General features: G+C 45.2%; 1 protein-coding gene and 2 long non-coding RNA genes across 3 annotated transcripts in view; 2 read left to right on the forward strand and 1 right to left on the reverse strand.

The window, feature by feature from the left end:
- Nucleotides 1–1,981: 1,981 nt before the first annotated feature.
- Nucleotides 1,982–10,140, reverse strand: LOC140420000 (uncharacterized). Its single transcript, XR_011946125.1, has 2 exons — nt 9,882–10,140; nt 1,982–6,058 (listed from the first exon to the last, which is right to left on the reverse strand). It is a non-coding gene; the product is annotated as an uncharacterized lncRNA (long non-coding RNA).
- A 307-nt stretch (nt 10,141–10,447) lies between these two features.
- LOC140420002 (uncharacterized) lies at nt 10,448–17,505 on the forward strand. Its single transcript, XR_011946127.1, has 2 exons — nt 10,448–10,721; nt 15,078–17,505. It is a non-coding gene; the product is annotated as an uncharacterized lncRNA (long non-coding RNA).
- A 6,221-nt stretch (nt 17,506–23,726) lies between these two features.
- LOC140417949 (uncharacterized) overlaps nt 23,727–27,975 on the forward strand; it is a 226,069-nt gene continuing 221,820 nt past the window's right edge. The window contains exons 1-2 of the mRNA XM_072501382.1: nt 23,727–23,775; nt 27,071–27,917. Coding sequence (XP_072357483.1) covers nt 27,417–27,917 — 501 coding nt within the window. The 5' untranslated portion in view covers nt 23,727–23,775; nt 27,071–27,416. The remainder of the gene's footprint in view (nt 23,776–27,070; nt 27,918–27,975) is intronic.

Genomic DNA, 27,975 nt, shown 5'->3' on the forward strand with positions numbered 1-27,975 from the left:
ACACATGACGACAGCGAGATGAGCAAGTTCTTTGGGGTGGAGGACAGGTGTGCGAGATGCTCAGGGAGCCCAGCAAAGCATGTCCATATGTTCTGGGCGTACCCGGCGCTTAAAGAATTCTGGCAGGGCTTTGCAAAGGCTATGTCCAAGGTCTTGAAAATGAAAATCGCTTATTGTCACAAGTAGGCTTCAATGAAGTTACTGTGAAAAGCCCCTAGTCGCCACATTCCGACGCCTGTTCGGGGAGGCTGGCACGGGAACTGAACCGTGCTGCTGGCCTGCCTTGGTCTGCTTTCAAAGCCAGCGATTTAGCCCTGTGCTAAACAGCCCCGAAACAGCCCCTCTTGGACACTCGGGTAAAGCCAAGTCCGGAGTTTGCGATATTTGGGGTGTCAGAAGATCCGGGAGTGCAGGAAGCAAAGGAGGCTGACGTCCTGGCCTTTGCCTCACTGGTAGCCCGGAGACAGATCTTGTTAATGTGGAGGGACACGAGGCCACCGAGTCTGGAGACCTGGGTTAGTGACATGGCTGGGTTTCTCAGTCTTGAGAGGAGAAAGTCTGCCTTAAGAGGGTCCTTGCTGGGTTTCTCCAGGCGGTGGCAGCCGTTCCTTGACTTTCTGGCTGAACGTTGAAAGGTCAGCAGCAGCAGCAATCTGGGGGGAGGGGGGGGAGGACTGTGTATGGAATGCATACTCTTCTTTTGTAAATGGACTATAACCACCTTGTTTGTTAAATTTTCTCCTTTTTGTTATTGGTTATGTAACATTTTGTTTAAGAAAAACTTGAATAAAAAGAATTTAAAAAAAAAGAATCTTTAAGTTCAATCCGAAAACATATTCACTGACCTTGCCTCCAGCACCCTCTGGGAAAAGAGAGATTCACAGACCCACAGTCCTCAGGAGAAAAACAACATTCTCATCCACATCTTAAATGGAAGACCCCTAATTTTTAAGCAGTATCCCCTAATTCTAGTCTCTGCCACAAGGGGGAAACATTCTCTCAGCAATCTCTCTCTCAATTCCACTCATGATCTTATTGAAACACATGAAATCCTCTCATTCTTCTAAACTGCAATGGATACAGTCCCAACCTGTCAAACCTTTCCTCAGAAGATAACCCCCTCATTCCAGGAATCCGGGGGCCAACCTCCTCTGAACTGCTTCCAACTCACTCGATAAAGCCTGATGAAACTGTTCAAGGACTCGATCGAGCCGCTTGCTGTACCTGCAAACTAACTTATTGTGACTCCTGTACACGGACACCCAGATCCCTCTGTACCTCATCGTTCTGCAATGTCTCACTATTTAAATAATATTGTTTAATTTAATCCTTCCTGCCAAAGTGGACAATTCACATTTTCTCACGTTATTCTCCATCTGTCGAGTTTTGTCCATTCACTCAACGTCCTTTGCAGACTTGTTATGTCCACTTCACAAATTACTTTCTGAACTATCTTTGCGTCATCAGAAAATTTAGCCGCCATACATTCAATCCCATCACCCAACTCATTAATATAGATTGTAAATAGTTGAGGGCCCAGCACTGATCCTTCTGACACTCCACTTGTCGCATCTTACCAACCCAGAAATGACCCATTTATACCTACTCTCTGCTTCCTGTGAGCTAACCAATCCTCTATCCATGCTGATATGTTACCCCCCTACACCATGAGTTTGTATTATGTGTAATAACCTTTGATGCGGCCCCTTGGAAAATACCTTCTGGAAATCTAGATAAACCACATCTCCAGGTTTCCCTTTATTAACATTCCTTGTTCCCTCCTCAAAGAGCCTGGATAAATTAGTTCATCCCTGAATCTCATTTTTAAACATTGTGTGTCAAAAGAAAAGGTCTCCTCCACCCCTCTGGCTCCTTTGCTAATTACCTTTGAGGGGCTCACTCTCTGTTAAAGAGCCTGCCAACCCCTCTCACACACTTTCCCCAAAGTGAATGAATTTAATCAGAAAAAGACCAAAAAAAATTTATTTTTAATGAAACAAGTTTATTAATTAAACAGAATATGGGTTTAAAAAAAATCAGAAAATGACTTGAGGATCCAAGACAACCAGAGTAAAAGAATAAACAGAATAAAAACATGTTCACAATGTTCTAGACCCAAATGTTTCTCTTCAACTCCCCTGTACTCTGTTCCCGTGACTCCTCACATTGGACACAGGGGCACTGCACCTGGGGGGTCACCTCCCCATCAGCTCCAGTTACCCCAGCACCGAACCCGGATTGGTTGGAGGGTCCATTCTCCAGTCTGTCCTCCAGCACCTTCCTGTCTCTTTATTAGTGTCACACCCGTGACAATTTCCCAACTGGGGTGCAGGTCCCAGCTAAATTCAGTCCTCAGCTCCGTTGCCTGACTGTCACTGATGTGAGCAATAGAGAGACAGAAAAGTGCCCGAGGCTCAAATGGGATGTCAAAACTTGTGGATTAGGATGTCAGTAAAGATCAGTAACTAATATTAAAAAATCTAATTCCCAGTCAACAATTTAAAGGATTACATGACAAGGCTCCTTGATGATTTTGCTGCAACAAACAAAATAGAAGCAACATTAACTAAACATTATTTTTGAAGGAAACCTATACATTAAAGTATAAAATATAACTTTTCCCTTTTACACAATCTAAAATTCTACTCCACAATTATTCTCGACTCTACCCCGGAAGTCGAAACTTAATTGTCTCAGAACCAGTCCAAAGTGATTATTCGTTCCCGAGGTTTCCGTTCTTTTCTTTTCCCAATCTGCAGGCTTTAACCCCAGAACTGTCTTTCACAGCGAATGATTGGCGAGCTACCAGAAAACCGAGAGTAGGCATAAATAGGTCATTTTCTGGTTGGCAAGATGTAACGAGTGGGGTGTCACAGGGATCAGTGCTGGGACCTCAACGTTTTAAAATTTATATAAATGATTTTGATGAAGGGACTGAAGGCCTGATCGTTACGTTTGCTAATACTGCGGCAAAAAGGAAAAAGAGGTGATGCTGCGCCGAAAACAAGGGATGGCGTCAGTACATTAGTAAGGGAGGATCTCAGAACAGGAATACAATATGTGGAAACTGTTTAGGTGGAGGTAAGAAACAGCAGAGGGCAGCAAACATGAGTTGCAAACAGTAGTGGTTTTGTGTGGACTGTAAAAGCTTCTATAGGTACGTAAAAAGGAAATATTTGGCTGAGACAAATGTGGGTCCGTTACAGGGAGAGACAGGAGAATTTATAGAAGTGGGAATAGAGAAATGGCAGAGAATCTAAATGATTACTCTGTGTCTGTCTTCACTGAGGAAGATACAAGAAATCTCCCAGAGTTAGTGATCCAAGGGACATGGGAGAATGATAAATTGAAGGCAATGAGTATTAGGAAGAAGGCTGTATTGGAGAAATTAATGGGGCTGAAAGTTGACAAGCCCCAGGACCTGATATTCTACATCCCAGAGTGTTGAAAGAGGTTGCTATAGAGATAGTGGATACATTGGTGATCATCTTCCACAATTCTATAGATTCTGGAATGGCTCCTGCCGATTGGAAGGTGGTAAATGTCAGCCCTATATTCAGGAAGGGAGGGAGAGAGAAAATGGTGAACTACAGACCTGTTAGCCTGACATCAGTATTGGGAAAATACAACATGGATTTAGGAATAGGAAATCAGGTTTGACGAACCTTTTGAAGTTTTTGAGGATGTTATTAACAGAATTGATGAAGGGGAGTCTGTGGATGTGGCACACTTGGATTTTCAGAAGGTTTATGATAAACATCCCAAAGGAGGTTAGTCAGCAAAATGAAAACACATGGGATGGGAGGTAATATACTGGCATGGATTGAGGATTGGCTAACAGCAGAATACAGAGAGCACAAATAAATGGGTCATTCTCACAGGTTGTGACTCGTGGGGTATCACAAGGATCAGTACTTGGGCCCCAGCTGTTCACAGTTTATACAATGATTTGGGTGTGGAGAGTCAATGTAATATTTCCAAGTTCTCAGCTATTTCCTTATTCCTCATTATAAACTCTCCTGTCTCTGCCTGGAATGGACCCACATTGGTCTTTGCGAATCGTTTCCCCCCTTTTCACATTCCTATAGGAGCTTTACCAGTCGTTTTTTTATGTTTCTCGCCATAGTAGGGGGAATAGAGAAATGGCAGAGAATCTAAATTGACATTTTTTAAAAACAAAAATTACATTTAGAGTACCCAATTATTTTTCCCAATTAAGGGGCAATTTAGCGTGACCAATCCACCTACCCTGCACATCTTTGGGTTGCGGGGGTTTAGAACATAGAACATACAATGCAGAAGGAGGCCATTTGGCCCATCGAGTCTGCACCGACCCACTTAGGCCCTCACTTACACCCTATCGCCGTAACACAATAACCCCTCCTCACATTTGTGGTCACTAAGGGCAATTTATCATGGTCAATTCACCTAACCCACGCAGACACGGGGAGAACGTGCAAACTCCACATGGACAGTGACCTGGGGTCAGGATCGAACCCGGGTCCCCAGCTTCATAGGCAGCAGGGCTAACCACTGCATCACCAGTATATTACCTCCTATCCCATGTGCTTTCCTTTTGCTAACTAACCTCCTGTGGGGTGTTTATCAAAACCTTCTGAAAATCCAAGTGTACTTCGTCCACAGACTCCCCTTCATCAATTCTGTTAGTAACATCCTCAAAAACTACAAAAGGTTGCTCAAACATGATTTCCTATTCCTAACTCCATGTTGACTATTCGGAGTTTGCTCTCATATTCTAATTTCTCTTCATCAGTTTCTTGGACCTCCTTTTCTGAATTCTAAACAAGTCCCCAATCCTCAGGCTTACTATGCTCGTACCCACTTTATGAATCTCTTCCTTTGAACTAATGGGAATCTTAAACTTTGCTTGCCACGGTTCCTTCACGTTTCCTGTTGGATTTTTGTTTCTTAAAGGAATTTATATTTGATGTAAATATGTAATAATATTTTAAATGCTAGCAATTGTCTTAAGTTCACAATGTGCCCACAGACAACTTGTCCCTCATACGTTGACAGTTTCCTTCTGTGAGAAACACCCAGATAAATTAAACAAAAGAACCATGTAACCACCATAGCCCATCTTCATGGCAATGTGGCATTGGCTTTGGGGGTTCCAAACAGAAATGGGAACAAAATATCTTCCAACGTCCAAATACCCTAACACTCTGGTCCTCGTGAAACTTGGAACCAGGTATTCACAACAAAGCTCAAAGGACATCAACCAACTGGAGGCAAAGTTGTGAGACCGGCCAGTCCAGCAGAAAGAAACCCTCCCACATCCCCATTGACCAACTGACAGAATGACCACAATGCAGTCCTGGATGTAATTAAGAGCAGAAATATTAACAGCAGAATCCAACCCCTTGTTCACTTGTGAATTTGTTGATGTCTCAGCAGGTGCGATGAAACACAAAATCCTTTCCCACATTGAGAGCAGATGAAAGGCCTCTCCCCAGTGTGAACTCGTTGGTGACTCCGTAGGTGGGCTGGATGACTGAATCCCTTACCACACTGAGAGCAGGCGAATGGCTTCTCCCCAGTATGAACTCGTTGGTGTTTCTGCAGGGTGGATAACAGAGTAAATCCTTTCCCACAGTCTGGGCAAGTGAGTGGCCTCTCCACAGTGTGAAAACGCTGGTGAGACATCAGTTCTCGAGAGCTTTTGAAGCCACTCCCACAGTCAGAGCATTTAAAGGGTCTCTCATTGGTGTGAGTGAAATTGTGTCGCTGCAGGTGAAACAACTGAGTGAAACCCTTCCCACACACGGAGCAGGTGAACGGCCTCTCCCCAGTGTGACTGTGTTGATGGGTTTCAAGCACAGATGGGAACCTAAATCCCTTCCCACAGTCCCTACATTTCCACCGTTTCTCCATGTTGCTGGTGTCCTTGTGACTCTCCAGGTCGGACAATCAGTTAAAGTCTCACACAGGATACGGGTACTTTCTCTCCCCGCTGTGAATGGTGCGATGTTCTTTCAGGCTATGTAACTGGTTAAAGCTCTTTCCACAGTCAGTGCTCTGGAACACTTCTAATATCCTGTAAAAGGAGTTTACAAAAATCATCACTGTCAGTACAGGATAGAAATTAAGAATAGACAATTCTAGTCTCTATGGAACATTCTTTCTTATCTCATTTCCCAAATCTGTAAATCTCCATCCCACACACTCACCCTCCATTCTCACTCTGCTGTATCTAATATTCACCCTCCCAATTCTCCTGAAGGTGCTGATTCAGGCTGATTGCCAGATCCCTGCTCACTGCTTCCTGTCCTGGACACAGAGACCTGAAAATCTTCATGCAGGCTGACAGGCAGATATATGTCAATATTATTGGACTAAAAATGTTTTGATGTTTAGGATTGTTCCAGTTGGTTAAGATACAGGGGGTTGTGACTGATCATGTTCTTGAACTTGCTGCCTCTGAGGGGAGTCAAGCAGAGATGATTAGTAAATTTGTAAATGAAATTGGATGGGTGCTGCAGGGTTACAGAATGGGATCCACTCGAGACTGACAGAATTGCTCAAGGAGTTGGCCTCGACGCAAAATGTCCAATGGACTCCTTCGCTTCTCTTATAAATCTTTTTTTTGTCTTTTTTAAAATTTAGACTACCCAATCCATTTTTTCCAATTAAGGGGTAATTTAGCGTGTTCAATCCACCTACCTTGCACATCTTTGGGTTGTGGGGGTGAAACCCACGCAAACACGGGGAGAGTGTGCAAACTACACAGGGACAGTGACCCTGAGCCAGTATCGAACCTGGACCTCAGCGCTGTGAGACTACAGTGCTACCACTGCACCACCGTGCTGCCCTCGTCGGTTATAAATCTGACTGGAAATATATAATGTAGCTACAGTACTAGACAAGAATAATTAATGTATTTTATTTCAGAATCATCAGTAATATATCTAATCTGTAGCATATAACACACGGTGAGCCACAGTGGTTTGCACTACTGCCTCACAGCATGAGGGAGCCAGGTTCAATTCCAGCCTTGGGTGATTGTCTGTGTGGAGTTTGCACTTTATCCCCGTGGGTTTCCTCCAGGAGCTCGTGTTTCCTCCCACGTTCCAAAGATGTGCAGATTAGGTGGATTAGCCATGCTAAATTGCCCCTTAGTGTCCAAAAACATTAGCTGGGGTTATGGGGATAGGGTGAGGGCTTGAGCCTCGGTGAGGTGCTCTTTTGGAGGGTTGGTGCAGACTCGATGGGCCCAATTGCCTCTTTCTGCACTGTAGGGATTCGATGAAAACAGAGAGTTTTACAGCAGAGCAAGAAGCCCTTTGGCCCATCATTTCTGCACCAGCCATCAAGCACGTATGAATTCCAATCACTTGGACCATAACCTTGTGTGCTATGGCCTATCTAGTGCTCATCTCAATGCTTCTTCAATGTTGTGAGGTTTCCTGCCTCTGCCACACTTTCAGGCAGCGAGTTCCAGATTCCCACCACCCTCTGGTAAAATGCTTTTCCTCAAAACATCTTTAAATCCCCTGCCCCTTACCTTACCCTTCTGCCCACTGTTTACTGACCTGTCAACTAAGGGGAAAGCTTTCTTCCTATCTACTCTAGCTATGTCCTTCATAGGTCTGTGCTACCATGCTGCCCAAACCACATATCCCCTCAGCCTCCACTGCTCCCAGAAAACTCCTAACCAGGGTCCCTTCATCGCTGAAAAGCCCCGGCAACATGCTTATGAATCTCCTCTGCATCCTCTCCAATGCAATCATGTCCTTCCTCTAGTGTGGTAACCAGAACTGCACTCAGTACTCCAGGTGTGGCTTAACGAGTGTTTTATACAGCTCCATCGTAACCTCCGTACTCTTAAATTTTATACTTCAGCTAATAGAAGTATCTCATATCCCGTCTTCACCACCTTATCTACCTTCCCTTCTGACTTCAGGGATCTATGTCAGGCACATCAAGGTCGCTCTGACCCTCTGTACTTCCTAGGGTCCTACCATTCATTGTATATTCCCTTGCCTTTTCATCCTCCCAAAATGCACTGCCTCACACTTTTCAGGGTTACATTCCATTTGTCACTGTTCTGTCTATTTAACCAGCCCGACTATATCACCCTTTAATCTTTCCTCCTCACTACTTATCATACAACCAATTTTTGCATCATCTGCAAACTTACTTGATCATACCTCCTCCATTCACATCCAGATCATTTAAAAAAAAAAAAATTTTTATTAAAGGTTTTCATAAAATATCAATAACAAAATGAGAAAGAAAAAAGAACCCAACAGGGGTAAGTACAAAACACAATCTAAAAAAGCAACCCCCCCAAACCCCTCCCCCTGTACCTAAATAATAAATTAACATTAACACCCCGACTTAAGACAACAGGTGTATACACCCCCTCAGACCCTTCCACTGTAAATAACATAAACAAAAATAAAGTATACCCCCTCCCCCCCCCGAGCTGCTGCTGCCATTGACCAATGTCTAGCGTTCTGCCAGAAAGTCTAAGAACGGTTGCCACCGCCTAAAGAACCCTTGTACCGACCCTCTCAAGGCGAATTTCACCCTCTCCAATTTAATGAACCCTGCCATATCGCTGATCCAGGATTCCACACTTGGGGGCCTCGTATCTTTCCACTGAAGGAGAATCCTCCGCCGGGCTACCAGGGACGCAAAGGCCAGAATTCCAGCCTCTTTCGCCTCCTGCACTCCCGGCTCCTCTGCCACCCCAAATATTGCGAGCCCCCAGCCCGGTTTGACCCTGGATCCTACCACCCTCGACACCGTCCTCGCTACGCCCTTCCAAAATTCCTCCAGTGCTGGGCGTGCCCAGAACATATGGGTGTGATTTGCTGGGCTCCCTGAGCACCTAACACACCTGTCCTCACCCCCAAAGAACCTGCTCATCGTAGTCCCGGTCATGTGTGCCCTGTGCAGCACCTTAAACTGTATGAGGCTGAGCCTCACGCATGAAGAGGAAGAGTTCACCCTCCCTAGGGCATCTGCCCACGTCCCCTCTTTGATCTCCTCTCCCAACTCCTCCTCCCACTTACCTTTCAACTCCACCACCGAGGCCTCCTCCTCCTCCTGCATCACCTGGTAAGTTTCCAAGATCTTCCCCAATCCCAGCCACCCCCCCCCCCCCCCCCCCCCCCGAGAGCACCCTGTCCTGTACTGTGTGTGGCAGTAGCCGTGGGAATTCCACCACCTGCCGTCTGGCAAACGCCCTTACCTGTAAGTACCTGAAGGTGTTCCCCAGGGGGAGCCCGTACTTCTCCTCCAGCTCACCCAAGCTCAAGAACTTCCCGTCCACAAACAGGTCCCCTAACTTACGTATGCCTGCCCTGTGCCACCCCAAAAACCCTCCACCTGTTCTTCCTGGGGCGAACCGGTGGTTCCCCCGTAATGGGGTCCACGCCGAGGCCCTAACTTCCCCCCACATCCAGATCATTAATGTACACTACAACAGCAAAGGCCCCAGCACTGATCCATATTGAAGACCACTGGACACGGGCTTCCTGTCACAAAAACAATCTTCAACCATCACCCTCTGCTTCCTGCCACTAAGTCAATTCTGGATCCAATTTGCCAATTGCTCTGGATCCCATGGGCTCTTACCTTCTTGACCAGTCTCCCATGTGAGACCTTGTCAAATGCTTCACTGAAGTCCCTGTAGTCTACATGATCTGTACTACCGTATTGTACTACAGCTCCTGAAAAAAGTCAAGTCAAATTTGTGAGACATGATCTCCCCTGACAAAACCATACTGACTATCCTTGATTAATCCTTTCCTCCCCAAGTGGAGATCAATTCTGGTCTTCAGAATTTTTTCAAAAGTTTCCCTACCAGTGAGGTTAGGCTCACTGGCCTGTAATTTCATTTTTTTCCTTACTTTACTTCCTGAACAATGGAACCACATTATCTGTCCTCCAGTCCTCTGACGTCGCTCCTGTGACCAGAGAAGATTTGAAAATTGTCAGAGCCTCTGCAATCTCCTCTCTTGCCTCCCACAGCAGCCTGGGATACATCTCATCTGGGCCTGGGGATTTAAACAATTGAAGGTCAGAATGAGAAAAGAAATAGAAATGGGGGAGAAAAGAAAGTGTTTTACTCATAGATGATGGAAACAGGAGGATGTTTCAGTCTGGGTGGAGCTCAATCTTCACTCAGCGACAGAGGAGCAGCAGCTTTGCTGGGCAGACAGTGGACAAGCTCCGTGCAACCGGGATCAGTGATATTGTTCCCAATGGGCGACCATGTGCTGGGAAGTCTTTGTGACGTCACAATGACGCCGTGCCTGAATCATCCAATAACAATTAGTCTGCTGCGCCCTGATGTCTCCGGGTTCCAGGCCGGGCGCGCGGACACGGGAACCCCGTCCCCACCGATTGTGTCCCCTCTTCCTGCACATTCTCGAGACAAGGTTTCGAGGCAATCGGCTGATACTCCGGCCAGAGTGAGATCTCTCACCCCCCCCCCCCCCCCCCCGGGACTGCGCATGTCCAAAGGAGGGGGGGAGGGGGGTTAGGGAGGGAGAGAGAGAGCGAGAGTGGGGAAGTTGCGCATGGGCAGTGGAAAACCCGTCCCTTGAACTTCCTGCTGAGATGTTGACCAATGGGAATATGCTGACAACCGGAAGGACTTTGGTGCTCCAGCCAATCGAAGCACGAGCTTTGTGTTAATGAAGATTGAGCTTCACACAGGCTGAAACGGCCTCCTGTCTCCAACATCTGTGAGTAAAACACTTTCTTTTCTCCCCCTTTCCATTTCTTTTCTCATTCTGACCTTCAATTGGTCACTTGCAGCAACTGAAGGGAAAGGAAATGAATCCAGGGAAGGTGCAGATTCTGGAAAGCTTGGCCCAGGTCTCTCTCTCTCTCTCTCTCTCGCTTAAAGACATTGACATCCTTTCCTCCCTCAGCTTGACACATTTATTTGTCTGGCTAAAGGATGGTCTCTTTCCTAATGTTCACAATTAAAGGGCAGGTTTCCCCAGGAGATGGCTGACATTTAAGGAGATGGTAAATTAATATAGGACAGAAATATGTCTACTGTTCTTATATGGTACAGATTGGATATATTATTTATGGTTCTGTAATATAGGAACTTCGGAATTCAGAGCAGAAGTAGGCATTTCGGCCCCTCAAGCCTGCTCCGCCATTCAACCAGATCATGGCTGATTTCTTCCTGCTCGCAAATCCACCTCCCTACCTGTTCCCATAGCCCTTAAACCTGTTTTTAAAATCAGAAATATGTCTATCTCCTTTAAACCATTTAATGACTCAAACTCTACCTCACTATGCAGGGCCGAGTTCCACAAATTCACCACCCTCTGTGAGAAACAGGTCACAAAGAAGGAAGAAAAGTACAGGACAGGAACAGGCCATTCGGCCCTCCAAGCCAAGCCTGCACCGACCATGCTGCCCGTCTAACCTAAAACCTTTTACACTTCCGTATCCCTCTATTCCTATCCTATTCACGTATTTGTGAAGATGCCCCTTAAACGTTACTATCATACCTGCTTCCACCAGCACCTCCTCCAGCAGAGTGTTCCAGGCACCCACTACCCTCTATGTAAAAAAAAAAAGCTTCCCTCGCACATCTCCCGGAAACTTTGCCTCTCGTGCCTTCAACCTAAGTCCCCAAGTAATTGACTCTTCCACCCTGGGAAAAAGCTTCTGTCCATGCCCCTCATAAGCTTGTAGACTTCTATTAGGTTGCCCCTCAACCTTCATCATTCCAGTGAGAACAAACCGCGTTTATCCAACCTCTCCTCATAGCTAATGCCCTCCATACTAGGTTACATCCTGGTAAACCTCTTTTGTACCCTCTCCAAAGCCTCCACATCCTCTAGTCATGTGGCAACCAGAATTGAACACTATATTCCAGGTGCGGCAACTAAGGTTCAGAAAGCTGCAACATGACTTGCCAATTTTTATACTTCATGCCCCGGCCGATGACTACCTTATCCACCTGCGTTGCCACTTTCAGTAATCTGTGGACCTGTACACCCAAATCCTGCTGCCTGTCAATACTCTTGAAGGGTTCTCCCATTTACTGTACATTTCCCACCTGTATTAGACCTTCCAAAATGCATTACCTGACATTTGTCTGGATTAAACTCAATCTGCCATCTCTCCACCCAAGTCTCCAACCGATCTATATCCTGCTGTAATCTCTGACAGTCCTCATCACTATCTGCAATTCCACCAAACTTTGTGTCTTCCACAAACTTACTAATCAGACCAGTTACATTTTTCTCCAAATCATTTACAAACATCAAAGGCTCTGCAGAACACCACTAGTCACAGCCCTCCATTCAGAAAAGCACCCTTCCACCACTACCCTTCTATGACCGAGCCATTTCTGTACCCAGCTTATCTCTGAGGAGACTTCACCTTCTGTACCACTCTGACATGAGGGATCTTTTCAAAGGTCTTACTGAAGTCCATGTGGAAAACATCCACTGCCCTACCTTCAGCAATCATCTTTGTCACTTCCTCGAAAAACTCAATCAAGTTAGTGAGACACGACCTGCCATTCACAAAACCATGCTGCCTCTCGCTAATACCTCCACTTACTTCCAAATGAGAGTAAATTCTGTATTGAAAAATCCTCTCCAATAATTTCCCTACCACTGGCGTAATTTCCTGGATTAATCTTGCTACCCTTCTTAAACAAAGGAACAACATTAGCTATTCTCCGCCCCTCTGGGACCTCACCTGTAGGTAGTGAGGATACAAAAATTACAAAGATTGCACCTCAGTTCTAAATCTACCGCCTCTCAAACTATACCTGTGACCTCTCATTCTAGATTTCCCCACAAGGGGGAACATTTGGTCTATGTTTACTTTATCAATCCCTTTTAGTATTTTATATACCTCGATCAGATCCCCTCTCATCCTTCTAAACTCTAATGAGTATAAGCCCAAAATGTTTATTCTCTCCTCGTACGTCAACCCTTTCATCCCCGGAATCAATCATGTGAACCTCCTCTGAATTGCCTCCAATGCCACCACATCCTTCCTCAAATAAGGAAACAAATACAGGACACAATACTCCAGATGTGGTCCCACAAACACCCTGTACAATTGCAACAACACTTCTCTACTTTTCTACTCCAGTCCTTTTGCAATAAACGCCAACATTCCATTTGCCTTTTTAATTCCAGGCTGTACCTGCATACTGACTTTCTGCGATTCATGAACAAAGACACCCAGATTCCTCTGCCCAAATGCATTTTGAATCTGCTTTCCATTCAGATAAAATTTGCCTTTCTTTTTTTTGGCCAAAATGGATAACCTCACACTTATCCACATTAAACTCCATCGCCAATGTTTGGCCCAATCTCCGAGCCTACCTATATCCGTCTGTAAAATCTATACCCCCTCTTCACTGCACCCCGATTCTACACCGGCGGCAGCACTTAGTCTCCCGAATGGAGAATGCAGCCCAGTATCTGTTTATTTACTCCATCAAAACACCTCAAGGTGAATTCTCCACCGGTGGGATTTTCTATTGTGTCGGCCGCACATCCCCGCCTGCAGTATTCCCGGCAGCATGGGATGGATATAATGGGAAATCCCATTGGCCAGCACCGGGAATGGAGAGCCCTACTGTTGAGAAACACGCGACTGGGGAGGTGGAGAATTTACTCCCTCAGATGGCTGGAATTCTCCGGGATGGCTTCAATGGGAAATCCCATCGACAAACAGCGAGAAGAAAGAATCCTGCCGCCCTTGAATGGCGCACTGCTGAGAAACACGTGACTGGGGCACCGGAGCATCCAGCCCATTGAACACTTCGATTAACTCCCCCCCCCCCCCCCCCGCCCCCAATCATTCCTGCTCCAAGAAGAATAAACCAACCTTCTTGCGTTTGTCCACGAAACAGAAGTTTCTCATTCCTTTTCTATATTTTGCATCATGTTCTGCCATCACATTGAGGAAATGAAACCTCACTTGTGATAAAATCCAGAGGGCCGGATCCTGAGGAGGTTCATACTGAGCAATAAGAGACCTGGCTCAGGTCACTGCATTCAACAAATGGCTGAGGAGGAACAAGTTCTCAATAGTTAATGAGCAGCTCAAGGTGGATAGACGGGTGGGGCAATTACTTCTGTTTACAGTAGGGCTATAAACCTATAAAGATAGCGCATTGTGAGAGACAAACAGTGATCTACACTGTTGGGCCTTAACCCAGCTGCAGTTGGGGCAGGCAACTAAAAACAGCTGCTCCCTTCTCTGCTGCCCACACAGATAATTTACAATAATCACTGACTTCTCACCCCATGCTCATCCCTGCATCTGAGAGAGGTGATTGGATTTTAGACCCTTGAGCCTTGACAGCAAACCAAATCTCTCACTGATTTGCAATGTTTATTGCCTGCAATTAACAATCCAGATAAAATACATTTATTATTAATTCCAGTTGTGTAATATTGTGCTGTAGCTACGTTATATATTTCCAGTCATCTCTTCCCTCAGAGGGTTGTTAGTCTCTGGATTTCTCTTCCACAGGGACCAGTGGAGTTTGGGGGTCACTGAATATATTCACCGCTGAGATGGACAGATTTCTGATTGACGAGGGAGTCGAGGGTTATGGGGAACTGGCAGGAAAATGGAGAGAAAGCTGAGGTGAGGAGGGATTTCATCACCCAAGAATGTGGGGAATTCTCTCCCTCAGAGGATTGTGGAGTCATCAAGTATTTTCAGGTCAATGGGTTTCTAGATGATGAAGATATCAAGGAATATGGAGGATAGTGTGGGAAAATGGTGCTGAGGCCAATTATCTCTAATGGATGAGCAGGCTCAATGGGCCGAATGGCCGACTGCAGAATCTATTGTGTCCTGCACAGGAAGCAGTGAGCATGGATCTGTCAATCAGCCTGAATCAGCACCTTCAGGAGAATTGGGAGGGTCAATATTCGGTACAGCAGAGTGAGAATGGAGGGAGAGAGAGTGTGTGGGATGGAGATTTACAGCTTTTGGGGAATGAGAGGAAAGAATGTTCCAGAGAAACTAGAATTGTCTGTTCTGAGTTTCTATTCTGTACTGACAGTGATGACATTTGTAAATTCCTTTTACAGGATATTAGAAGAGGAGGAATTATAGACAGAAATCTCAAACCAAACTTTACATCAAAATCTGATAGTCACTCAATTCCATGGGTCTGGAATATTACCAGCCTTTGATACTTGGAGGAGAAGTGTTTCTCTGGTCTGTCTGCTTCAGAGGTTTTAAACATCGGTGTGACTGGAAAAGCACCGAGACACACACACCCGAGTGAGAGTGTTCCAGAGCACTGACTGTGAAAAGAGCTTTAGCCAGTTACACAGCCTGAATAAATACCATCACACCATTCACATCAGGGACAGACCGTACACGTGTTCTGTGTGTGGGCGAGGCTTCAATTGATTATCCAACCTGGAGAGACATAGGAGACCCAAAACATGGAGAAACTGTGGAAATGTGAGGACTGTGGGAAAGGATTCAGATACCCATCAGAGCTGGAGATTCATCGACGCAGTCACACTGGGGAGAGGCCGTTCACCTGCTCTCAATGCGGGAAGGGATTCACTGAGTTATCCAACCTACGGAAACACCAGCGAGTTCATACTGGGGAGAAGCCATTTACCTGCTCTCGGTGTGAGAAGGGATTCACTCAGTTATCCAACCTGCAGACACACCAGCGAGTTCACACTGGGGAGAAGCCATTTACCTGCTCTCAGTGTGGGAATGGATTCAGTAATTTATCCCACTTGCAGATACACTGGCGAGTTCACACTGGGGAGAGGCCATTCACCTGCTCTCAGTGTGGGAAGGAATTCAGTGAATCATCCACCCTGAGGGTACACCAACGTGTCCACACAGGAGAGAAGCCATTTACCTGCTCTTTGTGTGGGAAGGCATTCAGTAAATCATCCAACCTGCGGATACACCAGAGAGTTCACACCGGGGACAGACCATTCACCTGCTCTCACTGTGCGAAGGCATTCGGTGATCCATCCGCCCTGCGGAGACACCACCAAGTTCACAAGTGATTAAAGGGGTTTGATTCTGCTGTTATTGTTCCTGTTCTCAATAACATCAAGGGCTGGTGGCACAGTGGTTCGATCCCGGCCCCTGGTTACTGTCCGTGTGGTGTTTGCTCATTTTCCCCATGTCTGCGTGGCTCTCACCTCCACAAACCAAAGATGTGCAGTGTAGGTGAATTGGCTATGCTAAATTGCCCCTCAATTTGGAAAAAAAAAGAATTGGGTACTTTAAATTAAAAACAATTACATCCAGGGCTGCATTTTGTTCTTTCTGACATTTGGTCAATGGGGATTTAGAGTGTTTCATTTTGCTCGACTGTCTGGTGTCACGACTTTACCTCCAGTTGGCTGATGCTCTTTGAGCCTTGATGCAAATACCTGGTTTAAAATGTCACAAGGATCACAGGGTGAAAGGGTGTTTGGAAGTTTTTTTTAACATACGTTTAGAGTACCCACAGACAGTGACCCGGGGCAGGGATAGGGTGTTTGGAAGTGAGAAGATATTTAGTTTGCATTTCTGGGGGCGGCATGGTGACACAGTGGTTAGCACTTCTGCCTCACGGCCCGAGGACCCGGGTTCGATCCCGGCCCCAGGTCACTGACTGTATGGAGTTTGCACATTCTCCCCGTGTCTTCGTGGGTTTCACCCCTACAACCCAAAGATGTATAGGTTAGGTGGATTGGCCACACTAAATAGCCCCTTAATGAGAAAAAAATAGTTGGGTATTCTAAATTTATTTTAAAAGAAAAAAAATTAGATTACTGTATTAATTAGGCACCAGTCAGTACAGTAATAAGTAGTTTGTTTGACAGAAGGTTGTTCTGACAGTTTAGCATTCACTCAGTGCTGGGACGAGAAATGTTGTATGTCCTCAGTCGAATTACAACTAATGAATCAATCATGAATCAGTAGTTATAGTAAAAAATTGATTTTTATTAGTTGTAAAAATGTAAAAGCTAAATTGCTGTGTAATGAGGATAAATGTTCTGGCAAGATAGACCTTCAAACTCTGATTCGCCTCAACATTTGAAACTGTATGATTAATGGGATTGTGTAGAATCAGATAAAGGGATAGTCTGAAACAGTTCTATTGTATTCCTGTCTGAGATAATGAGAGAAGGTGGTGTCAGTAATTAGGAACCAATTAAATTTATCCAGTGACCAAATTGACCAATGGTCATGTTACAACAGGCCCAACTCTGACGTGAGGTAATGGTCACTTTGGGGATTCTGAAGGTCTTCCTTGCTGGCCAAGTACTGAAGATTCCTGAGGCCGAGTTCCAAGGAAATTACTGTCAAAGAAGGAGCCAGACTCCCGAGGCTGAATTCCACAAGAATTCCTGTCAAAGAAGGAGCCAGAGAGGGTTACGCTTCTACAGACTGATCACCCACATGATGTTGTAAAAGTCAATGTCTTAAAGTTGTTCAGTAAACCTTTTTCATTTAATAAACTTATTTTTAAATGTTCTATCCAGAGAATTCTGCCTTTGCCTTAATTAATTAAAGTCTTGTCTGAACCAAAGTGAATTTATTAAATGGTATGTTGGAGATGACTGAAATCAATTAAGTTCCAGATAACCAGATCAGATAACATAAATCTTCAATTTAAAAACTTGCATTTCTACGGCGTCTTTCATAACCACAGGACGTCCCAAAGTGCTTTACAGCCAATTAAGTAATTTTGAAGTGTAACCACTGTTTTAATGTCAGAAACTCGGCAGCCAATTTACACACAGCAAAATCCCACACACAGCAATGTGATAATGAGCAGATGATCTGTTTTTAGTGATGTTTATTGAGGGATAAATATTGACCAGGACACCGGGGATAACTCCCCTGCTCTTCTTCAAAATAGTGGCTGTGGATATTTTTACATCCATCTGAGAGGGGTAGACAGGGCCTCAGTTTGCCATCTTATTTGAAAGAAGGCTGTTCTGACAGTGCAGTACTCCCTCAGTGCTGGAACAAGGAATGTTGGATGTGATTTTTGTCCTCGGGTCCCTGGACTGGGATTTGATCCCACAACCTTCTGACTCAAGAGGTGAGAGAGCTGCCCACTGAGCCATGGCTGACACTATAGACAATGCAAAGTTAGAAAGGGAAAGTTATCCTTTAAAACTCCCAGGGTCACAGAGGTCAGCCGACATGGCTCGCAAAGATTGGCCGATGTGGGTCGCAAAGTTCGGCCGTTGTGGGTCGTGAAGGTCGACCGGTTGGTAAAAATGGGTACTCGGTAAAAATGTTTGAAAAACACTGCCTTAGAGTGGCTCACTTTCTGTTAAAGAGTCTGTCAACCCCTCTTAGCCGCTATCCTTAATGTGCATCAGTCTAATCAAGAAAAGTCAACAACAATCAAATATTTTTCCTGATAAAAGTTTATTAATGAAACTGAACATGGTTATAAAAGGCAGAAAATGAGTTGAGGCTCAAAGACAGCCAGAGTAAAAGGATATTTACAATGTTCTGGATCCAAATGGTTTCTCTTTGGCTCCTCTGTTAGCTGTTCCTGTGACTCCCCACTTTGGGTGTAGGGCACATTCAGCCTGTTTGGGGATCGATGAGCATGGAAGCTCTACGTGTTTAAGCTTGGTGATGTCAGTACATTGTAGTCACTAAAAAGAGTGGTGATTCCATGGAGAATAGTTGGAGTCAGCCACTTTATCATAATTGGCTGTTAGACTTCACCTCATTAACACATTTGTGTAATTAATAATCTGTACTGTACATAAGCTCGGTGATGAAATATCTTCAATAGCATCTACCTTTAAGTGTCAGATACTCTAACGTAGCTTTAGACTTGTATAACAGCTTTCAGGGCCACTGGATTTCTCGATGCACTTTCCAGCCAATGATGTACTTTCTGAAATAAAGACCATAAGACCATAAGACATAGGAGTGGAAGTAAGGCTATTCGGCCCATCGAGTCCACTCCACCATTCAATCATGGCTGATTTCAACTCCATTTACCCGCTCTCTCTCCATAGCCCTTAATTCCTCGAGAAATCAAGAATTTATCAACTTCTGTCTTAAAGACACTCAACGTCCCAGCCTCCACCGCCCTCTGTGGCAATGAATTCCACAGACCCACCACTCTCTGGCTGAAGAAATGTCTCCTCATCTCTGTTCTAAAGTGACTCCCTTTTATTCTAAGGCTGTGTCCCCGGGTCCTAGTCTCCCCTGCTAATGGAAACAACTTCCCTACATCCACCCTATCTAAGCCATTCATTATCTTGTAAGTTTCTATTAGATCTCCCCTCAACCTCCTAAACTCCAATGAATATAATCCCAGTATCCTCACACGTTCATCGTATGTTAGGCCTACCATTCCTGGGATCATCTGTGTGAATCTCCGCTGGACCCGCTCCAGTGCCAGTATGTCCTTCCTGAGGTGTAGGGCCCAAAATTGCTCACCGTATTCTAAATGGGGCCTAACTAATGCTTTATAAAGCTTCAGAAGTACATCCCTGCTTTTATATTCCAAGCCTCTTGAGATGAATGACAACATTGCATTTGCTTTCTTAATTACGGACTCAACCTGCAAGTTTACTTTTAGAGAATCCTGGACGAGGTCTCCCAAGTCCCTTTGCACTTCAGCATTATGAATTTTGTCACCGTTTAGAAAATAGTCCATGCCTCTATTCTTTTTTCCAAAGTGCAAGACCTCGCACTTGCCCACGTTGAATTTCATCAGCCATTTCTTGGACCACTCTCCTAAACTGTCTAAATCTTTCCGCAGCCTCCCCACCTCCTCCATACTACCTGCCCCTCCACCTATCTTTGTGTCATCGGCAAACTTAGCCAGAATGCCCCCAGTCCCGTCATCTAGATCGTTAATATATAAAGAGAACAGCTGTGGCCCCAACACTGAACCCTGCGGGACACCACTCGTCACCGGTTGCCATTCCGAAAAAGAACCTTTTATCCCAACTCTTTGCCTTCTGCCTGACAGACAATCGTCAATCCATGTTAGTACCTTGCCTCGAATACCATGGGCCCTTATTTTACTCAGCAGTCTCCCGTGAGGCACCTTATCAAAGGCCTTTTGGAAGTCAAGATAGATAACATCCATTGGCTCTCCTTGGTCTAACCTATTTGTTATCTCTTCAAAGAACTCTAACAGGTTTGTCAGTCAAGATAGATAACATCCATTGGCTCTCCTTGGTCTAACCTATTTGTTATCTCTTCAAAGAACTCTAACAGGTTTTTCAGGCATGACCTCCCCTTACTAAATCCATGCTGACTTGCCCTAATCCGACCCTGCACTTCCAAGAATTTAGAAATCTCATCCTTAACAATGGATTCTAGAATCTTGCCAACAACCGAGGTTAGGCTAATTGGCCTATAATTTTCCATCTTTTTCCTTGTTCCCTTCTTGAACAGGGGGGTTACAACAGCGATTTTCCAATCCTCTGGGACTTTCCCTGACTCCAGTGTCTTTTGAAAGATCATAACTAACGCCTCCACTATTTCTTCAGCTATCTCCTTTAGAACTCTCGGATGTAGCCCATCTGGGCCCGGGGATTTATCAATTTTTAGACCTCTTAGTTTCTCGAGCACTTTCTCCTTTGTGATGGCTACCATATTCAACTCTGCCCCCTGACTCTCCATAATTGTTGGGATATTACTCATGTCTTCTACTGTGAAGACTGACGCAAAGTACTTATTCAGTTCCTCAGCTATTTCCTTGTCTCCCATCACAAAATTACCAGCGTCATTTTGGAGCGGCCCAATGTCAACTTTTGCCTCCCGTTTGTTTTTAATGTATTTAAAGAAACTTTTACTATCATTCCTAATGTTACTGGCTAGCCTACCTTCATATTTGATCCTCTCTTTCCTTATTTCTCTCTTTGTTATCCTCTGTTTGTTTTTGTAGCCTTCCCAATCTTCTGACTTCCCACTACTCTTTGCCACATTATAGGCTTTCTCTTTTGCTTTGATGCATTCCCTAACTTCCTTTTTCAGCCATGGCTGCCTAATCCCCCCTCTGATAACCTTTCTTTTCTTTGGGATGAACCTCTGTACTGTGTCCTCAATTACTCCCAGAAACTCCTGCCATTGCTGTTCTACTGTCTTTCCCACGAGGCTCTGCTACCAGTTGATTTTCGTCAGTTCCTCCCTCATGCCCCTGTAGTTTAACTGTAACACCTTTACATCTGATTCTACCTTCTTTCTTTCAAATTGGAGATTGAATTCGACCATATTATGATCACTGCCTCCTAAGTGCTCCCTTACTTTAAGATCTTTAATCAAGTCTGGCTCATTACATAACACTAAGTCCAGAATGGCCTGTTCCCTCGTGCGCTCCATCACAAGCTGTTCCAAAAAGCCCTCCTGTAAACATTCAATGAATTCCCTTTCCTTGGGTCCACTGGCAGCATTATTTACCCAGTCCACCTGCATATTGAAGTCCCCCATGATCACTGTGACCTTGCCTTTCTGACATGCACTTTCTATTTCGTGGTGCATTAAAGTTACTGTTGTGTAGGAAACGTGGCAGCAAATTTAGGCAAAACAAGATAGGAACATAGGAACAGGAGTATGCCCTTCAGCTCTTTGAACCTGCTGCCCAATTCTATAAGATCATTGCTAATCTGGCTGTGATCTCAACTCCACTTTACTGTCTCACCCCCATAACCCTTGTCTCCTCTGTCCAACTTTGCCCTGAATATATTCAATGACCCAGCCCCCACTGTTCTCTGGGGAAGAGAATTCCACAGACTAAACACCCTATATGAGAAACACATTCTCCTCAATCTCCGTCTGAATGGTGGTCCTCATATTGATAAACTGTGTCCCCTGGTTCTAGTCTCTTTCATATTTGGAAATATCTGCCTAATTTCCACCCTATTAAATCACCTCAGTCAGGATTGTAAATGTTTCTATAATATTACCACTCCTTCCTCTGAACTTCAGTGACTAAGGACCTAACATGGTCCATCTTTCTGCATAAGAGAAGCCCTTCATCCTGAGAATGAGTCGAGTGAACCTTCTCTGAACTGCTGTTAACAAAATTATATTTTTGTGTTTCAAAAAAAGTGAAGAACTAGTGCACAATATTCCAGATGTGGTCTCACCAAGGACCTGCACAGCTGTAACTTTCATTCCCCTTGTGGGAACACTAATATTCCAGTTGTTTTCCTAATCACTTAATGTACCTTCATGTTAACATTTTGTGATTCCTGTACCAGGACACCCAGATCCCTCTGTAACACTGAGTATTGAAATCGCTCTCCATTTAAATAGAATTGTGTTTCTCTATTCTTCTTGCCAAAGTGAACACAGTCAAGCTTCCCCACATTATATTCCATCCTGCAAATTGTTGCCCACTCACTTAACCTGTTTGTATCTGTTTGTAGACTCCCTACAACCTATTCACAGTTAACAAAATCCCACAAACAGCAATAGGATAATAACGATCTGTTTTAGTGATGTTGATTGAGGGATATATATTGACCAGGACACCGAGATTAATTCCCCTGCTCTTCTTCAAAAAGAATGATGTGGGATATTTTATATTCACCAAAGGAGGAAAATGGAACCACAGTTTCACCCATTATTTGAAAGATGGCACCTCCAAAAGAGCAGCACTCCCTCAGCACTGCACTTGAGGGCAGCCGTGGAGTTTGTTCTCCAGTCCTGATTGAGAAATTAACCCAGCACCTTTGGAACTCAGAGGCAGGAGTGTTATCCACTGAGCCTGACTGACAGTGAAGGTGAAGAAGACTGGGAGGAAACATGTGGAGCATCAAAACCATCACAGACCAGGTGGACCTTATGGCATGTTTATTTGATGTCCATTCTATGTCATTTCAATCAGTGGAACATTTCAGACTTGGAATTGTTGATTTCACACCAATGGATTTGTTTGGGTGCAATGCTGAAAGTGAACTGTTTTATTGTAAAATAATTGCAGCTGAGAGTTCCTCAATGAATGTGGAGAGATCACAGGCAGCAGTTCTTAAAAAGGCACTGATCACCCAGCAAGCAGCAGACCCAACTGAACTACACGAAGGACATGACACAGGATGTGCAATTCAAATTTGGTTCATTTGACCTAAATCCAGAATTTTAAATTCCATCTCAGTTCCAGGGGTCTCTAACATCAGCAAAAATAGGCCCCAATCTTCAGCACCAATAAGGTTTGGTACAGCAACAACAGCAGAATCAATCTTCGTCTCAAACAATAAATCTGTGTCCCTAATCTCTACCTCCTCCCTACCTGTTGTAACACTACTTCATCCCACTATCCTCCTCCTACTTTTCCCCCAATTCTCCTTCCCTGAAGGTGCTGGCTCTCGGGTTCAGTTCACATTCACCTATTCCCTCCCCAATATGTCACCCAGGTGTCTCAATCTTTACACCCTGAAGTTAACAAACTGTTCTGCAAAGGGAGACGTCACAGTCAAATCTAGTGATTTTGTGTCAGGGTTGGGTCACTGCTCCCTCCCGCAGCCCCACTTTTCATCCCAGTCCCAGGAGTTTGGAGACTGGGCTCCAGATGAGTAATGGCGGTCACGGCTCCCACAATTCCTCGCACTCGAGAAACGGTTCTATCCGCCGTGCGGGCGGCCCGGGACTGCGCATGTGCGGAGAAGAGTCAACAACCTGACCTTCCTGCTGAGGTGTTGACCAATGGGAACAATTGATGGATCGGAAGGACTCTGGTCCTCCAGCCAATCAGTGCGCGGGATTTGTATGAATGAAAATTGCGTTTCACAGACGGAAACTGTCTCCTGTCTCCAAACATCTGTGAGTAAAACACTTCCTTTTCTCCCCCGTTCCATTTATTTTCTCATTCTGACCTTCAATTGGTGACTTGCAGCAACTGACGGGAAAGGAAGTGAATCCAGCGAGGGTGCCGACTCTGGAAAGCTTGGCCCAGGTCTCTCTCTCTCCCTTAAAGACATTACGAAGTCTTACAACACCAGGTTAAAGTCCAACAGGTTTGTTTCGATGTCACTAGCTTTCGGAGCACTGCTCCTTCCTCAGTACGAGTATGTACCGCGTACCTGGTGGGTGGTGTTCTCACGTGTAATAGTGGTATCCATGTCGATGATCTGGCACGTCTTGCAGAGATTGCCATGACAGGGTTGTGTGGTGTCGTGGTCACTGTTCTGAAGACTGGGTAGTTTGCTGCAAACAATGGTTCGTTTGAGGTTGCGCGGTTGTTTGAAGGCAAGTAGTGGGGGTGTGGGGATGACCTTGGCAAGATGTTCATCGTCATCAATGACGTGTTGAAGGCTGTGAAGAAGATGACGTAGTTTCTCCGCTCCGGGGAAGTACTGGACGACGAAGGGTATTCTGTCGGTTGTGTCCCATGTTTGTCCGCATTGGAGATCTCTACTGCCTCCCGAAAATACATAAGGCCAACACACCAGGCCGCCCTATCGTTTCAGGCAATGGGACCCTGTGTGAGAACCTCTCTGGCGACATCGAGGGCATCTTGAAACCCATCGTACAAGGTACACCCAGCTTCTGTCGCGACACGACGGACTTCCTACAGAAACTCAGCACCCATGGACCAGTTAAACCAGGAACATTCCTCGTCACAATGGACGTCTCGGCACTCTACACCAGCATCCCCCATGACGACGGCATTGCTGCAACAGCCTCAATACTCAACACCGACAACTGCCAATCTCCAGACGCAATTCTGCAACTCATCCGCTTCATTCTGGATCACAACGTCTTCACCTTCGACAACAAGTTCTTCATCCAGACGCACGGAACAGCCATGGGGACCAAATTCGCACCCCAATATGCCAACATCTTCATGCACAAGTTTGAACAGGACCTACTCACCGCACAGGACCTTCAACCGATGTTATACACCAGATACATCGATGACATTTTTTTCCTTTGGACCCACGGCGAAGAATCACTGAAACGACTACACGATGACATTAATAAGTTCCATCCAACCATCAGACTCACCATGGACTACTCTCCAAAATCAGTTGCATTCTTGGACACACTCGTCTCCATCAAGGACGGTCACCTCAGCACTTCGCTTTACCGCAAACCTACGGATAACCTCATGATGCTCCACTTCTCCAGTTTCCACCCTAAACACATTAAAGAAGCCATCCCCTATGGACAAGCGCTCCGTATACACAGGATCTGCTCAGACGAGGAGGAGCGTAACAGACATCTACAGACGTTGAAAGATGCCCTCGTACGAACGGGATATGGCACTCGACTCATCGATCGACAGTTCCAACGCGCCACAGCGAAAAACCGGACCGACCTCCTCAGAAGACAAACAACGTTGTCTACCTCATACGCTGCAGGAAAGGATGTCCCGAAGCGTGGTACATTGGCGAGACCATGCAGACGCTGCGACAACGAATGAACGGACATCGCGCAACAATCACCAGGCAGGAATGTTCCCTTCCAGTCGGGGAACACTTCAGCAGTCAAGGGCATTCAGCCTCTGATCTCCGGGTAAGCATTCTCCAAGGCGGCCTTCAGGACCCGCGACAACGCAGAATCGCCGAGCAGAAACTTATCGCCAAGTTCCGCACACATGAGTGCGGCCTCAACCGGGACCTGGGATTCATGTCGCATTACATTCATCCCCCACCATCTGGCCTGCAAAATCCTACCAACTGTCCTGGCTTGGTACAATTCACACCTCTTTAACCTGGGGTTACCCCATCTCTGGATCTGTAAAGATTTAATCACCTGCTAATGCTCGCATTCCAAGCATTGTTTGGCATCTTTGAATTTGTCTATATATGTGTTTCTGGAACAGACCTCTTCATTCACCTGAGGAAGGAGCAGCGCTCCGAAAGCTAGTGACATCGAAACAAACCTGTTGGACTTTAACCTGGTGTTGTAAGACTTCGTACTGTGCTCACCCCAGTCCAACGCCGGCATCTCCACATCATGGCTTAAAGACATTGGCATCCTTTTCTCCCTCAGCTTCACACATTTATTTGTCTGGCTAAAAGGATGGTCTCTTTCCTAATGTTCACAATTAAAGGGTTGGTTTCTCCAGGAGATGGCAGACATTTAAAGGGACAGTAAATTAATATCGGACAGAGATATGAAATGAAATTAAATGAATATGACAAGATATGTCTAGTGTTATATAATACAGATTAGATATATTGATGGTTCTGTAATAAAGTGCATTTAATATTATTTCTAGTTGTGTAATATTGTACTGTAGAGGGCAGCATGGTGGTGCAGTGGTTAGCACTGCTGCATTACGACATTGGCGACCCGGGTTCGGTCCCAGCCCTGGGTCACTGTCCGTGTGGAGTTTGCACATTCTCCCTTGTCTGCGTTGGTCTCCCCCCCATAAACCCAGAAAGATGTACAGGATAGGTGAATTGGCCACGTTAAATTGCCCCTTGATTGGAAAAGAAATTAATCGGGTACTCTGAATTTAATTTTTTTTAAATACATATATTGTACTGTCGCTACATTATATATTTCCAATCATCTCTTTCCTCGGAGGGTTGTTACTCTCTGGATTTCTCTTCTACTGGGATCAGTGGAATTGAATATTTTCAAGGTTGAGTTCTACCAATTTCCGTTTGACAAGTGAGTCGAGGGTTATGGGGAATAGGCAGGAAAATTAAGAATTCTCTACCCCAGAAGAGTGTGGCGCCTCAGTCATTAAGGATTTGCAAGATAGAGATTGATAGGTTTCTAGATGTTAAAGATATCAAGGGATATGGGGCATAGTGCGGGAAAATGGTGTTTATGTACATCGGCCAACAATCTCATTGAATGGCTGAGCTGGTCCAAAGGGATGAATGGCCGATTGCAGCTCCTATTTCTTATGAGCCTCTCAGTCCGAGAGATGACGTGGTCGGCGTGGATGGGTTGATCAGCCTGGATCAGCATCTTCAGGAGAATTGGGAGGGTGAATATTAGATACAGCAGAATGAGAATGGAGGGAGAGTATGTGGGATGGAGATTTACAGCTTTTGGGGAATGAGAGAGGAAAGAATGTTTCATAGAAACTAAAATTGTCTGTTCTGAATTTCTGCCCTGCACTAAATGTGATGTCTGTTGTGAATTCCACTTACAGGATATTAGAAAAGGAGGAATTACAGACAGACATCTCAAACCAAAAGTCCAGATCTCACAGAGTCACTCAATTATTAGGTTTGTGACTATCAACAGCCTTATAATCTGGAAGGAGAAATGTTTGTCTACTTCAAAATATTTTAAACATCCGTGTGACTGGAAAGCACTGAGACCCACAAGCACCTGAGTGAGTGTGTTCCAGTGCACTGACTGTGGAAAGAGCTTTAACCGGTTTCACAGCCTGAATAGTCATCGTACCATTCACAGCGGGGAGAAATCATCCACATGTGAATGGTAAAGGCTTCAACTGCTTGTCCAACCTGGAGAGACACTAGGGCAACTGCACCATGGAGAAACCGTGGAAATGTAGGGATTGTGAGAAGAGATACAAAGCACCATCAGAGCTGGAAGCTCATCGACGCAGTCACACCGGGGAGAGGCCATTCACCTGCTTTCAATGTGGGACGGGATTCATTCTGCAATCCCATCTGCACAGACATCAGCGAATTCATACTGGGGAAAAGCCATTCACCTGCTCTCAGTGTGCGAAGTGCTTCAGTGATTCAACCACTCTGCAGAGACACCAGCGAGTTCACACTGGGGAAAAGCCGTTCACCTGCTCTCAGTGTGTGAAGGGATTTACTCAATTATCCAGCCTGCGGACACACCAGCGAGTTCACACTGGGGAGAAGCCATTCACCTGCTCTCAGTGTGTGAAGGGATTTACTCAATTATCCAGCCTGCAGATACACCAGCGAATTCACACTGGGGAGAGACCATTCATCTGCTCTCAGTGTGAGAAGGGATTTCGTGATTCATCGCACCTGCAGAGACACCAGCGAGTTCACAAGTGATTACAGGGGTTGGATTCTGATGATTTTGTTTCTGCCCTCATTTACATCCAGG

Source organism: Scyliorhinus torazame, chromosome 5 (assembly GCF_047496885.1).
Source record: "Scyliorhinus torazame isolate Kashiwa2021f chromosome 5, sScyTor2.1, whole genome shotgun sequence".
Lineage (NCBI taxonomy): Eukaryota > Metazoa > Chordata > Chondrichthyes > Carcharhiniformes > Scyliorhinidae > Scyliorhinus > Scyliorhinus torazame.